General features: G+C 54.0%; 3 protein-coding genes across 3 annotated transcripts; 2 read left to right on the top strand and 1 right to left on the bottom strand.

Annotated features, from left to right (window-relative positions):
* Window positions 1-756: 756 nt before the first annotated feature.
* On the bottom strand, window positions 757-2,981 carry BBK36DRAFT_1184136 (UTP-glucose-1-phosphate uridylyltransferase; the record flags this gene model as incomplete). Its single annotated transcript, XM_024896388.1, has 4 exons — window positions 757-2,047; window positions 2,119-2,195; window positions 2,274-2,369; window positions 2,883-2,981. The coding sequence occupies 4 exons, from the start codon at window positions 2,979-2,981 to the stop codon at window positions 757-759; spliced, it is 1,563 nt and encodes a 520-aa protein (XP_024746287.1).
* A 3,585-nt stretch (window positions 2,982-6,566) lies between these two features.
* BBK36DRAFT_1184137 (hypothetical protein) lies at window positions 6,567-7,333 on the top strand (the record flags this gene model as incomplete). Its single annotated transcript, XM_024896389.1, has 2 exons — window positions 6,567-7,114; window positions 7,190-7,333. The coding sequence occupies exons 1-2, from the start codon at window positions 6,572-6,574 to the stop codon at window positions 7,331-7,333; spliced, it is 687 nt and encodes a 228-aa protein (XP_024746288.1). The 5' UTR covers window positions 6,567-6,571.
* A 1,142-nt stretch (window positions 7,334-8,475) lies between these two features.
* Window positions 8,476-9,505, top strand: BBK36DRAFT_1162748 (hypothetical protein; the record flags this gene model as incomplete). Its single annotated transcript, XM_024894469.1, has 2 exons — window positions 8,476-9,195; window positions 9,287-9,505. 2 exons carry the CDS (start codon window positions 8,476-8,478, stop codon window positions 9,503-9,505), a joined length of 939 nt encoding a protein of 312 aa, XP_024746289.1.
* Window positions 9,506-13,600: the final 4,095 nt, after the last annotated feature.

Raw genomic sequence — 13,600 nt, forward strand, 5'->3', positions numbered from 1 at the left:
AAGAATGAGACCTCCAATACTACAACCATAGCCGAATAACGCCTTATTGCGCCAGACGACAATATCCCATTACACTACCTCACCGAGTAAAAACCATCCGCTCGAATCGCATTGCCGAGCTATTACATGCCGGCATTGAGAACAAATCACATCAAATAATAACCCCCCCATGCCTCCCAAACCGCGCCGTCTGCATCATCACGCTAGTCATGACATGATTTGCCGGGGTTGGCATGACAATGAAAATGAGAGCCGGTGCCTGTAGATCAACCCGACTCCATCATCGCCAAGAGGGAAAACATCATTACCATCTGTACAAGTACGTGAGATGTATCTTGGCACACTCGACACCAAGTCACTGATAGATTCGAGACGATGAGGCGAGACACCTGGGACAGCACTTTGTACCAACTCATGCATCAATTACTATCCACTATGCCATAGCCGTATTTACACGATACCGACGCTGCCGGTACACAATCATTCATGTCCCATACGCATCCATACATGCATGCCCTTCCATCTGCCGCCTCGCCACACGCTTCCCTTTTTTTTTCTCTCTCGCTGTTCACCGGCCAGCACCACCTCGCTGACTCTTCCGACTTTCGTCGGCCAGTCCATAACTCGCTCGTCAATCGCCAGCACGTAAAAAAATGGAGATACTAATAGATACGAAGATGAATTCCAAGACTTGGAGCACTGGGTATTGTGTTTTCTGTTGTGGGGGGGTAAAAGACAAGTCAAGGACGCGCGCATTTAGTGCTCCAACAGACGCAAGCTGCCCTGGACGACGACGTTCTCGAGGATGGATCCCGGGGGAATGTCAATGGTGCTGCCCTCGGTCGCGACGATGATAACGGTACCCTTGAGCGTCACGCCGCGGCCCAGGTTGACGGCACCAGTGATGGTGAGGTGGTCAAGCTCCAGCACCTTGGGGATTGAAGGGATGTGCTTCTGGAAGTCGGACACCTTCTTGAAGTCGCTGCCAAGCTTGATCAGCGGGGCGTCGCCGAATCGAGCCGCGCTCATCTGGAGCTGGCCGTGCTTCAGCGTGTACAGGTCAGACTTGACGAGCATTAGGTCGGAGCACGTCTTGACGGGCAAGAAGCGGCGACGCGGGACGTTGACGCCGTGGGCGTTGTTGAAGTGGCGGATGGCGGCACCGACGGCCGTCTCGAGCTGGAGGATGGAAATGTCCGACTCGCCCTTCTTGTCGCCGGGGATGGTCTTGCCGTTGGGGATAATCTCCATGGCCAGCTCGTTGTTCTCCACGACGCGCTTGATGGCGGCGAGGTTGAGCCAGATGTTGTTGGTGTTGAAGTACTTGAACTTCTTGATGGACTTGAACTCGTTGACGTGCTCCTTGGGCACCTGGGCGATTTCGAGCAGACGGACGGAGCCCTCGTAGTCAATGATGGTACCACCCTTGACGTCGGCCTTGGTCTTGTTGGTCAGCTCCATGATGTACTCGGCCTTGGTCTCGACCATGTGCTGCAGGATGCGCAGGTCGACAACGGCGCCCAGGTTGTCGACGTTGGACAGGAAGACGATCTCGATGCCGCGCTCGATCAGCTGGTCGAGGATGCCAGAGTTGTAGAGAGACTCGAAGACGTCACCGTGTCCAGGAGGGTACCACTCGTTGATAGGCGAGTCGAAGGACTTGGGGACGGGCAACAGCGAGTCCTTGTAGATTCGGGGGTATCTTGACTGGTTGAAGGTGAGGATGTCCACGTTGTGGCCCTCATACTTCTTGATGATGGCGGCGGTGTCATCGTTGGTGTTGAACGAGTTCATCAGGATGAAGGGCACGTTGACGTTGTAGGTGCGGTTGAGGTACTCGATCTGGCGGACGGACAGGTCGAGGAAGGACATGCCGTCACGGACCTCGATGACGGACTTGGGTCCGACGCAGCCCATGGAGGTACCCAGACCACCGTTGAGCTTGAGGACGGCAAGCTTGTTCAGGAACTGGACAGACTCGCTGTTGGCCAGATCCTCGTAGTCGACGACCTGGCCCTGGGCGGGAGGGGCAATGCGGTCCCAGTCGCTATAGCTCTTGTCAGCAAGCCTTGTCGCATCGCCTTACGGTAAAAGGGGGAGGGAAGAATTAAGACGTACACCGCATTTCCCTTGGCCTTGTCGTTGAGGTATCGTCGGAAGAGGGCAAAGAAGTTGTCCATTTCCGTCTCGAACAGCTAGAACCCATCGCGTTAGCGGAGCTGTGTCGTCTAGCGGTGTATGAGCCTGTTTCCTTTGCATCTGACTGTACCAACCTTCTTCTCCTTGGGGTCCTTGACGGTCTCGGCGAGGTTGGTCAGGGCATTTCGCATCTGGGCGGCAGCGACGTTGGTCGAGGTGTTCTCGAAGGCCTGGGTGCGCTCGGTTAGCTGGCGGTCATGAGGCTCGGACATTTTGAGGTTCGGTGAGAGAAAGCATCAGGAAGATTGGGGAGCGGTCAGGGACGAAGCAGAAGGAGGGAGAGCTGGTAATGGGGGAAGAAACGCCTCGCTTGACGGTGAATGTAGGCAATGGTGTTCTTTTCCTTGCGCGAGCTCGAGCAACGAAGACGTCACCCACCTGGTGGCAAGTGCACAAACACAAGTCGCCAGGTCGCTCCCACAGCCATTGGTTCTTCCCAAGAGCTTTTGACGCTCCCCTCAGCCATGTTCTGCAGGCATTGCCTCAGCCAGCTGGCGAGAGTGCGCGTATTAACACGAGCAGAGCTCGGCCAGGAGGGGTATGGAGGTGCTCTGCATAGCTATGCGTCCAAGCGCCAGCCGGTGTTGGAGAGTCGCTGGCAGCTCAACTCGACCGCATTCACGAGTAAAATCAAAAGAGGGAAGAATGGAATGATTCAGAGAGCTAGAGAAGGGATCACTTGCCATGTGACTGCGCGTCTTGCCGTGGTGACGCTGCTCGAAGTCATTGTTCTCAGCGTTCGGCGAGAGGTGGGTTGGCAGAGCGCTCTTGACTCCCGCCATTGTGTCTGGAGGTGATTGTGCGTGCTTGGTCGGTTGAGTGAGTTGTTTGCGTTGTGAATGCCGTACCGCTGTCGGTGATGCAGCGATTCGGTCGAGCAGCAGGAGAAGAGTTGGCGATGATTCGGAGAGATTCGAGTGTTTCGACAAAGAAGGGGGGAGGTATCAGGTCTTAAGGGAAGGTGGGGTGTCTGGCGGGGTGCTTGGTGATTGAGCCTTGCCCCAAGCAAATCTAGCACGACCCAGTTAATATTCGTTCCACTGTGCCGCCGTGCTGCTTATATCCAGGTTTTGGGTTGGGGGATGGGACTGAGTTGATTCAGTCGTGTTGACGTCAATGAATGACGCAGCTGGCGCGGGAATGGACATCCAATGCTCACGTAGTTGTACAACAAGCAGCGCGGGATCTGCAGCAGGCAACTAGGCAAGGTACTCACCTTCAAGGTGTTACAGCAGCGTTAAGTAGAGAGGCAACAGGTTCAGCATGGAGAGAAGGGGAACAGGGAGCAGTTAAATACCAGAGCTCGAGACGAAGCTCTGGATGTACAGGAAACGGGGGGTGGGCAGCAGCAGCCCCTTTACGACAGCCGGCGGTGGTCCGGGTCAAACCACCACTTTGACCGTAATTTCTGGATCCCCCATCCCATCCAGCGTCTGCGTCTCGGTCGTGTCGATTCCCTTTTTTTCCCCTGAGCACAACCTCCTCGCCGCTCCACCAGCATTTCGCATCGCCCTACTAGTACCACTACAGAGCAGAAGCCGCACAGCTTGATCCCGGCCGGAACCCCCCCTCGCGGTCAGGAGCCCAAAAGAGGCCGGGGGGGTTCAATCTATGATTGGGGCTGAGCCGGGCAGCCAGACCGGTCGGGTCTTCTTGTTCTCTTGCTCTGTTATTTTTGGCTTCGCTCATCATCTATCATCTTCCGTCCAGGAGAGTTGAGTGAAAATAACAGGTACCTTGCCTTATTACCGGACTAACAAGAATGATACAGTACCGCTCCGTAATACTTCGTACAATGAACGGAGGGGATCCGCAGTTCAGCAACGAACCCCGCCACCTTTTCCTTGTTTGCCTGATTCACGGCCCAAGCTTATTCACCAAGCTGGCCAATTGTGTGTTGATGCGGGTTTGATGGTGGTGTTCATGTCCCTCCCGTTGTGCCAAGGTAATTCGTCAAGACGTGCCAATCGGGTCCCAACAGAATCCCACGCTGCAGCCTTTGGGTGAAGACGAGGCGGAGAATTGCGAGACTGTGTGTGTGTGATGTGATGGAGTGGAAGGCCAAAAATAGAGACATGAAGTCGACAAGGAAACTAGAAAGGTGAATCAACATGAGAGAAATACTTTTTATCCCTCTTTTCCGTACCGGTATGACAGGATATGTACATGTTATTGCATCGGCTTTGGTATGGCAACTCCAGTGGCCGACATGTCGCCATCCACCGCCAACTCCTTCATCACCTCTCATGTATGCATGCCGATATGCATCGGCGCCCAGATGCGATTTCTCTGCAGAGGCATGCTGCCCAAGAAGACTGCCAGCTTGCGTGCCTAAACTTGCCAGCCCTCACACACAACAAGGCAATTCCCTCAGGCGGGCAAAAATCCCTCGATTATTCCCTCTTGATTGAAGCTCTGGATTTTTGACGAACAAGTTTGTTGTCTAGAGCATGTGAATTGCTACCTGAAGTACCTATCAAGCTGCAAGAACGGAATCGTGTTAAGCTGGAGCACCAAAAGCCAGCTATCATGCTCAGGAGTGACCTGTCCCTTTTCATATCTTACTTACCGACCTGGACACTTATGGTTGTTTCTGCCTCCTATCAGCTGCTACTACTACTACCTAGTCGGACACTACCTACTATTACCAACTGCCGGCCCTCTGCTCGGGACAAGTCACCCGGATGGCCTCCCGTCCAGCGGAGACGATGCATCAGATGCCAAACCCAATCGTCAGCCAACGCACTTGCAGCAGCACCTCAGCCGGAGAAAACAGCTGATTTCTTTCATTTCGTCCACTTGCCTTCTCACTCTCTCTTTCGTCTATTTCCCCAATCTGCAGAACTTCATAAATTAACTGTTGTGACTGATGAATCCTACAATCTACTGCAGCCAGAGAGAAGAAAAAAAAAAAAAAAAAAAAAAAAAACGCTCACGACTGAAAACTGGATCGAGGTTAGGCACCGACACATTTGGCCGTTGCAACTCCAATGCGACGCTCCGTTATCCGGGCACCTCCTCTTGCTGCTATTACTATATCAACGGCCCGGTAGGCTCAGGCTCGGGGCTCAATATACTGGCCCCAAACACGCGGGGTGAAAGGGAGAGCGTCGGCATTGCTCGGAGTCATCTTGATGATAGTGGCAGTGTTTCGTCCATACCAGTTACTAGCACAAAAGTCTAGAAGCCCAGTAGAACACGAACCCAGAAGGGAAAAAGCAAACAAAAGCATCAACCCATCACATACATGCTACTGCCACCGTTTCGCCCACGGCAGGTCAGGTCAGGCGCTGGTCCACCGCATGAGAAATGACGATAATTTCCCGCCCTCTTTTCTGCGCTCTCCGTATGGCTTCAGACCGAACGCTTCAACGCCAGTCTCGAAACGGATTCTCTCCTGACCGGGGAAGTCAAGAAAACTACTTGAACCACCCGCTGCCTCTCTCCCTTCTTGGACCATCAATCCCTTTCTTCCATCGCCGCCATTCCATGCGGCTCTTGATCTTCAAAGTCTCCATAGATATGTACAAGTAGGCTCCCGTGCCCGGACAAAATTTGAAGATGAAACCTCTCCAGGCCCACAAGTCAAAACTCGATCAGCGAGTCATCGGGCAATTGATGGATTGAGACCAACGCCACTGAAGGAATGCAAGTTCCAGCGGGCCTCCAGCGCTGCAACCACTGAAGAAGCCAACTGCCTCCCAGTGCCCTACGAGTATGTATTTGCCTATCACGTCGCCCGTGCCGCCACGCCGCCTCTTGAATGGCGGGCCCCAAAGCCGCGTTTCGAGTGCCTTTCCGGCCTCAAATGATCCGAGCCTTTTTCCACCACACACAACGTTGCATCTGCCCAGAGGTGACGATACCATCCCGCACATGTCAGAGATAGCAGCCAAAGGATGAAAGATAAACTCCCAGAGTAATTCATTCTGAGTCAAAGTCGCTCCATCTTTTCGGCCTAGAACGCAGCGGCAGGGCGTCATTTGGCCCGCGATGGCCACTTCCGGAGCTTCCATTCTGTAGTAGCAGGCCGGTGGAGTCTATTGTATTGTTGCAGCTTGGGTCTGATGTGAGATACTGATACCACTTGGACTGTTGCTTCTCCTCTTATATCGCCATGTATCCCCCGAGTTTGCCCTCCTCGACTTCAAACTCCGGTGAGTCTCAGACACACTGCTGATACTCGTACTCAACCTCTTGTGAACTCCCATCTCGACATCTAACCTCGGTGGCAACCCCCCCGTTCCGGTCCCGGAACCCCCCCGACATCCGCCCCGGCCCATCTCGCCTCCAGCCTCACCTCCCTCCATTTCAGCCAAACTCAACCTCAACCACCAACCATTACTTACCAGCCTCAAACCACCACACAACGATGGGCTCCCTCAGCGTCACAATCACCCTCCCCCTCCCCTACTGGCACATCAACGTCCCCGAGCACGCCCGCACCCCGCAGTGCCCGCCCTACCTCCTCAACCTCAACCCAAAGGACCTCCGCACCGTCTCCACCCCGGACGCCGACTACCGCCCCCAGTCCTGGGACGAGGTCTGCCACCTCATCCGCACAAACGCCCTCGAGCGCTTCCAGCGCGTGCCCTCGCACCTCCGCCGCTACAAGGCCTTCACCTACCGCCTCGCCCGCACCCACGGCAGCGTCGCCGACTTTGTCCTCCGGGAGCGCCTGCGCTGGGACGCGCCCGTCGTGCCCAGGGGCGCGCCCTTCCAGTACGAGGACGACGTCAAGATCCTCTTCAATGATTGGCCGTATGGCCTGGATTCGAGGATCGTGCATTTGGTTGTCTGGACAAAGTTTGAGCTCAAGGCGAGTTCGGCGACGGGCGATTTGACGGACAAGGCGAGGAAAGAGATTGATGATTTTGTGACGCTCAAGTTTCGGTCCCGCATGCCCGACAACCAGGTGAGTGAATCCTTACCCCCTTTGTTTCATGATTCCCGTCAAGCATCTCTTGAGGCTGACTTGGTCGTCTTGTAGGTCATGTGGTTCAAGAACTGGGCTGCTCTCAAGTCGATCCATGCCGTGGAGCACTTCCACGTTATGCTCTTCAACCCGGATCCCGCCTTCATCAAAGAGGTCACCAATGGTGATGTGCCTCAGTGCGACAAGGCCGATATCTGATGAACTTGGCTTGGACTGTTATGATGGATGAAATGACTTCTTTTTCTTCTTCTTTTTTTTCTTTCTCTCTTAATGATTTGATGCGTTATAGAGCCTTGGTAGATTGGAGTTTTCATGTCCTTCGTTTACTGTATAGAGGATTATGATTGGAGCCACAAATAGACGGTAGATGTAGATTGAATGGCGTCAAAGGTATAGACCGCATAGATATGGCACACAGCGGGACTCTGTGCTTTATTCTGATGGATTCGGCTTCGTTAGATCTGCATATAATTTGTTGTCAGCTAGCAGTTTGTGTCAATATCGTTGTGTGTTCCCAGCCCGATTGATGCCGCTTTCTGAAAGACCCCCAAACCCTGCAGGGTAACCCAGAAGAAAAAGTGAAAAGAGAAAAGTGCTGACAGTGTGAACAAGTCCCTTTGAAACAAGCTGCACATCGCCCCAAAAAGAGCAGAGAGTCAGTTCAAGCTGTGCAACAGAGATACTGACGGCAGGAAAATCAACATCAGACGGAAACAATACCTCTCAAAGCTTCCGATAAGGCATGTCTTGCTCTCAAACTGCCCGAGCTTGGATACTTTTCCCTCCCTTGCATTGGCTTGCTCACTCTCACTCAAACACTCATACTCACAATCACACTCTATTTGGTGGCACAGCCCTTTTTTTTGTTGAACCAACCCCGCCTTCGCTTTTCCCAGGTAGGGAACCTTTTCCCTCTTTCCCTCACCGTCTCATAACAGCCGATCAGACATACCGCTTTGGTTCCTCGAAAGAACGAGTAAAAAGGAGACCATCATATCGGCCTGGATCAGGGAAACCGAGCTGAAAGGGTTCCTTTCCCTCTCCTCCACGACATCCCGAACAAAAGAAGCTTTGGTGGGATCCAGCAACGCTCCGATCTTACCGAGGCAATCAGAGGCATCCAAACGTGGGGTGGAAAAAAGGGAATAAACGTCAGGCGCCCGGCAAAAACCCTGATTTGCAGCCCTGCGCAAGTGCTGTTGCGGCCCAAAGGTCACCAAAAACGGAAGGGCCTTGTTTTTCTTTTTTTTTCCCTGTTTCCGATCTCAATCGACGCCCGCTCATCAGCTGCTGCTACCCCAGATCTGAGCCGCGTGTCGATCCCCGGGGGACGAGAGACAATGGCAGACCTGGAGCCCAACTGGCGAGTCCGCTTTCTGGCGGGCCAGCCTCCCGCCGTGGTGCGGGTGCGCAATCTTCAGACGTCCATCGCGGGACCGTCCGACGCCTGGAACAGGAAAGGAAGGCCGCAGCCGCTGTGCGTGTCGGCCTCCGTCATGCTCAAGGAGGCCTTCGACACATCGTCCTCCGCCGACAGAGTCGAGTCCGACACCGTCCACTACGGACTCCTCAGCAAGGCGATACTGGCCTCGCTCGAGTCACAGCAGCAGCAGCATCTGGATGCACAGAAACTCGCCAGCGCGGCTGGCACAAGTCAGTCCTCAAGTCTGCGGGACGTCGTCAACACAATCTGGAACGATCTCACCGGCCAGGACGGCAACGGGAGGTCCAAGGTCACAGAGGAGGAGCCGGAGACCAATGCCTCGTTTTTGAAGCCGTCGACGATCCGATGTCTCGAGCTCACAGTCCATCTTCCCAAGGCCTCTCTGCTCGGAGGCGGCGTTAGCCTCACCAGAATAGCACTCTTTGGACGCGACGGCGAGTCACGGCCTCAGCCCAGGGGCATGAGCCTCAAGATCCACGACCTCAGAGTTCCCACTCTCATCGGCGTCAACGACAACGAGAGAAAGGCCAAGCAGGTCGTCGTTGCGACCATTGAGATCGACAAGTTCAACATCGACGAGGATGTCTTCACAATGATTGAGGCGGAGGCAGTCGAGGTGAGTTCACAGACAAGCCACATGGGCTTTCCAAAGCTGAATGCAGCGAGCAGCAGCAGCAGCAGCAGCCCTGGATACTGACGGTCAGCAGGTCATGAGCAAATCCACATTCGAGACACTTGAGGCGTTGGCCAACACTCTGGCCTTCCGCCTCGCCAGCTATCTGCACTCGTCTCAGGCTGGTTCCATGATTAGAAAGGGCTGGCCCATCAAGATTGCGCTGGAGAAGCCCATCGCTGTCGTTCTCGCCGACGCGGCCTGCGTGCAGCTGAGCGTAAATTCGTCCGAAGTGCTTGGCGGAATCCAGTGAGAAAGGAGCTTGAGATGAGATGAAATGAAATGAAGTGAATAGCAACACCAACACCATCAACACCAATATCACCATAACCAACAACGACCACCACCACAACGACAACCAACACCACCACCACCACCACAACAACAATATGCAAGAAAGCCTCGTCGACACACAACGCACAGTAGCATCATGATGGAGGCAAGCAATATGCTGGGATGGGCCCTGAGACAAGGGAAAAAGCTGGTGCTTGATAATCAATACGACCGCAGATGTCCAACTTCTTTTGCCCCTTCCCACCTTTGATCGAGTGACTTCGTCAGGTAAGGCTGCGTGTAATCTTTGCTTGACTCGTGTGTAGAGACAGAGTTGGTGATGTTGAAGATATCCTGACCGTCATTGCAACGACCCAACACCACCGGCCCGGACAACCGCATCGATTCGAGAAGTCGCTGCAGCCAAGCCGAACACACGATGCAACGCTGGCAACGGGACCATGCCATGCCATCCCCCTCCCCATATCTCTCCCACCCCCCTAAAGTTCTGTAGCACGCACACCGTGGCCGGATCTTGCACCCGCCACGACGAACGCCTCCCGGCGCGGCTGTGAATTAACCTCATTTCACGCACATTGCGCTCTTTCATGCTCGATGGCCTAGAAGCCTTCTAGAAAAGCGCCGCCTCGTTTTTTTTCCACGAACTGGGAGGGACAACACCATCGCATCCCACTTCTGTCTTCATCCCACTCCCGTCTTCTAGCACGCACGCGTTCGGAGGAACGCCGCTGTCGACGCCACGCCGCACCAGTGCTGCTGCGGGCTAGCAGCTAGGTAGGGCATCAAGGTGTTGTAATTTCGAAAACCTGCCAGAACCGCTTTGCTTGGGGAGCACCAAGGCCTTGACGGCACAGAAGCCTAAAAAAGGAGCCCTCCACTGGAACGCCTTGTCTGGTAAAACGCCGTCTCCCGTAGCTCCACGATCGGCAATGAACCATTTCCACCCGAAGAGATGACACACAAACAGAACTCCAGTGCAATCGGCGTTATGGGCCGCGCTCGCGCCCTCCTCCGCCAACGTCCCCCCTCCCGAGAGTGGGCATCTCTTTCTTTCAAGGATCACCACGCCACTCACGAACGCCACGCCGGCGAGCCTTTTTTTTCTCCGCTGCAGCAACCACAGGAGACTAGGACCAAGTCGGCCATGCTGCCGAAGAAATAGTATCGGCCACCGGCGCCGTGCGGGCACAAAACCTCCTTCAAGACGTGTGTTGGTCGATGATTCTGCGCGGCTCGTTTTCCTCGCGATATCCCTGACCAAAGTCGGATATACAGACAACATGCATGTATCCATGTATTCGGCCGGGAAAGTTGCCTCGAACGGCTCGTTGCTGTGGACGATGCCCGGCTAATACTCCATATGATCCTTTCTGCGCGGTGAATCTGAGAGTGCAAGCAATATGTAGTAGATGGCAGCTCCACGGAGCAGCATGGACCAGGTTGCTTTCGCTCCCACTGTTGCCGCTCGATAGAGAACTTTGGTTGTTTTGTTGGTCAATCCCACGCGAAGCTTTCCGCTTGAGTCAAGGGTCCAGGTTGTATATAGATCGCTTTGGGGCTATTGCGGACGACACTCGCCATGCCGAGCAGCGCCCTGATCCAGCTCCCCTCCTCAGCACGGTGCCGGCTTCTCCTCTCCTCTCCGAAAGCTGAACAAACCCATGACGGGTTCAATCTTAACTCGCACTCTGTACTCTGTAGTGCCTCTTGACTTGTACACAATGGATCCGACCAACTCTTTGGTTCGGGTCCCTGGAAGCGGGCCATCTTACTCGCATCCCACGGTACTTCCACCTTCTCGTACATACCTAGGCAGTACGTATCCTGCGTTCCGTACCTGCATTTGTGGAGCGCTCACTGCTCATCCATTGGGCATTTTACCCCGTATTCTTGGCCAATCATGGTGATCTTGCGGCCGCCTCTCACATCAGAGCCAGGCAGAGCAAGCTCAGGAGGTAGAATGTGCACCCAGTCGGGCTGCTGCCTCCCTGCCAAGCACATCAGCAAGATGATAGACTGACTCTCACACTCTCATCTCTTGAGCTCTCTGACCGTGATGACATACTCGTAGTGCATGGTGCAAATCCGGACCTAGTGAGAAGCCACTAGTACTACTTCGCAAGTCGGTGTCTAGAGGCCTTCGAGAAACATAAGAACCCGGGAAGAGGAGAGATAGAGGCTGCCAACAGGGGCCGGACCAAGTAGTAACGCTTCCCGCAAGATTGAGCCGAAGTAGGGAGATGAACTGTGTTAGTGCCGTGTTTAGCTCATCCAACAGCCCGCAACAACCTACGGGTATATTCCGGATTCTGGAGCTGGTCAGGGGTCTCCCATGTGGCCGTCGCTTCTGAGTAGTCCTCCACATTGCATCAATCGCAGAAGCACCCAACCTTGGCCCCCTGACCAAGTTTGACCGTGTGTGGCAGTCCTGCTCTCTTAAGCAGCATGCCTTCCGGAGTGTTCAGCCTCTTCGCATGGTGATATATCTGCATGGCTCGTCGCCTCTGTTGGCTTGGTTCAGGCATGATCTCAGCCTCATCATATCGCAAGGCAGGTAGTGTAAACAGAGGATAATAATAGCATACCAACATACTTGTATACTTGCTGGCTTTCTGGCAGCAGTGTGGAGTACCACCTCACAATCTGACCTCGCGGTGTTGATCAAGTGAACGACTCCGTATGAAGTCCAAAGGACCAGCCCCGATATACCCGCACCACCACGCCCCATCTTGGTAGGATTCAGCTCCGTTGGTGTCCCCATCTTCGCGGATGGTTCGTCTCAAGATCCGGTGAGTGTTTGCGGGTCGCTCTTCTTCCCCGGCAAGACTCCTAGACCGCATTTCGTCTATATCCCAGTCGCCAATTGTTTGAAGGTTGGCCATCGAAACAAAGGTTAGCTGAGATGCGAGGCCTGGAACAACCCGGACGGAATACGGTATCATGCCCAGGTGGTATCCCGTACACTATGATAAGATGCATTCCATCAGATCAAACCATTCCAGGGTTTCCTCGCCTGCTGTGAAATGACATTTGCTTGTCTGACAGCGCGCTTTGCAGAGCGTGGCCGCAAGCCATCGTTTCACCAGGGTTCCTTTCTTGAACTTGTTCGTCGCGATTGTCTGATTCAGGCTTGAGATCAGAGTCACATCATCGCCCTTGGATTTTGTTCTTCGTTCACCTCAGCCAGCTGTCGTCGACAAGAGTATAGCTTGTGGCTGCTAGGTCCTTCCCCCAAGCTATCTCGGTATTGGGGAAGTAGATATATGTTCCGTAGGCTCCTGAATCCGTGTTAATCGAAGGACTGTTCTCTGCAGTCCACATGGGCTCCGGTTTGCATCGTCCCAAACCTCCAGCCTTAGATGCGCAATAGTACTAAGACTATGCCATGTGTGTTTGCACGAAGTGCAGAAGTACTCATATGTCTTAGCTTAGCTCTGGTGGTGTGCGACAATGCCATGCAAGCTCAACGCCTAGGGATAATACAAGTTCATAGCTGTTGAGACTGCCCTATCGCCCAGCCTGTCACGGAGAGAGATTTTGAGCGATTCAAGCCAATCTGAAATTGTCTGGAATCTCTGTCATTGGGCGAAAACAGTCGTGTTCCCGCTCGGTGCCAGGTTGTTGTATCGCCGCAAAAATGTAATTGCAACTGAGATCAATATGGAATTTGTCACGGTTGATTCGCCGAAATTCCTGGCCTCCGGTCGCTGAGCTTCAAAAGTGTATTCCGGCCGAGAGAAAGGCCGGAAACGTTCGCTGGTTTCAGAACCTCGCAGACGGCAGCATAGCCGAGCATCTGCATCGAGACGACATTGCCCGATTTGTCCAAACGGCCGGGGAACTCTGTACTTGTTCAACTCCTATGAGCGGCAGCACCCTGACAATAGACTCGATTTCAGAGCCAAGAGCCCACCTGCGTCGAGAGCGACGGCCGCAGTGATGCGTTGAGGTCAATATTGCCACGAATATCCCCGTCCTCATCCTGGGGTCAAACAGATTTGGTACACGATGTGCGGGCGTACAGGTACGAAGTGCAGCCTAGGATTCAAACGTG

Source organism: Trichoderma citrinoviride, assembly GCF_003025115.1.
Source record: "Trichoderma citrinoviride strain TUCIM 6016 unplaced genomic scaffold BBK36scaffold_15, whole genome shotgun sequence".
In the NCBI taxonomy this organism is placed as follows: Eukaryota; Fungi; Ascomycota; class Sordariomycetes; order Hypocreales; family Hypocreaceae; genus Trichoderma; species Trichoderma citrinoviride.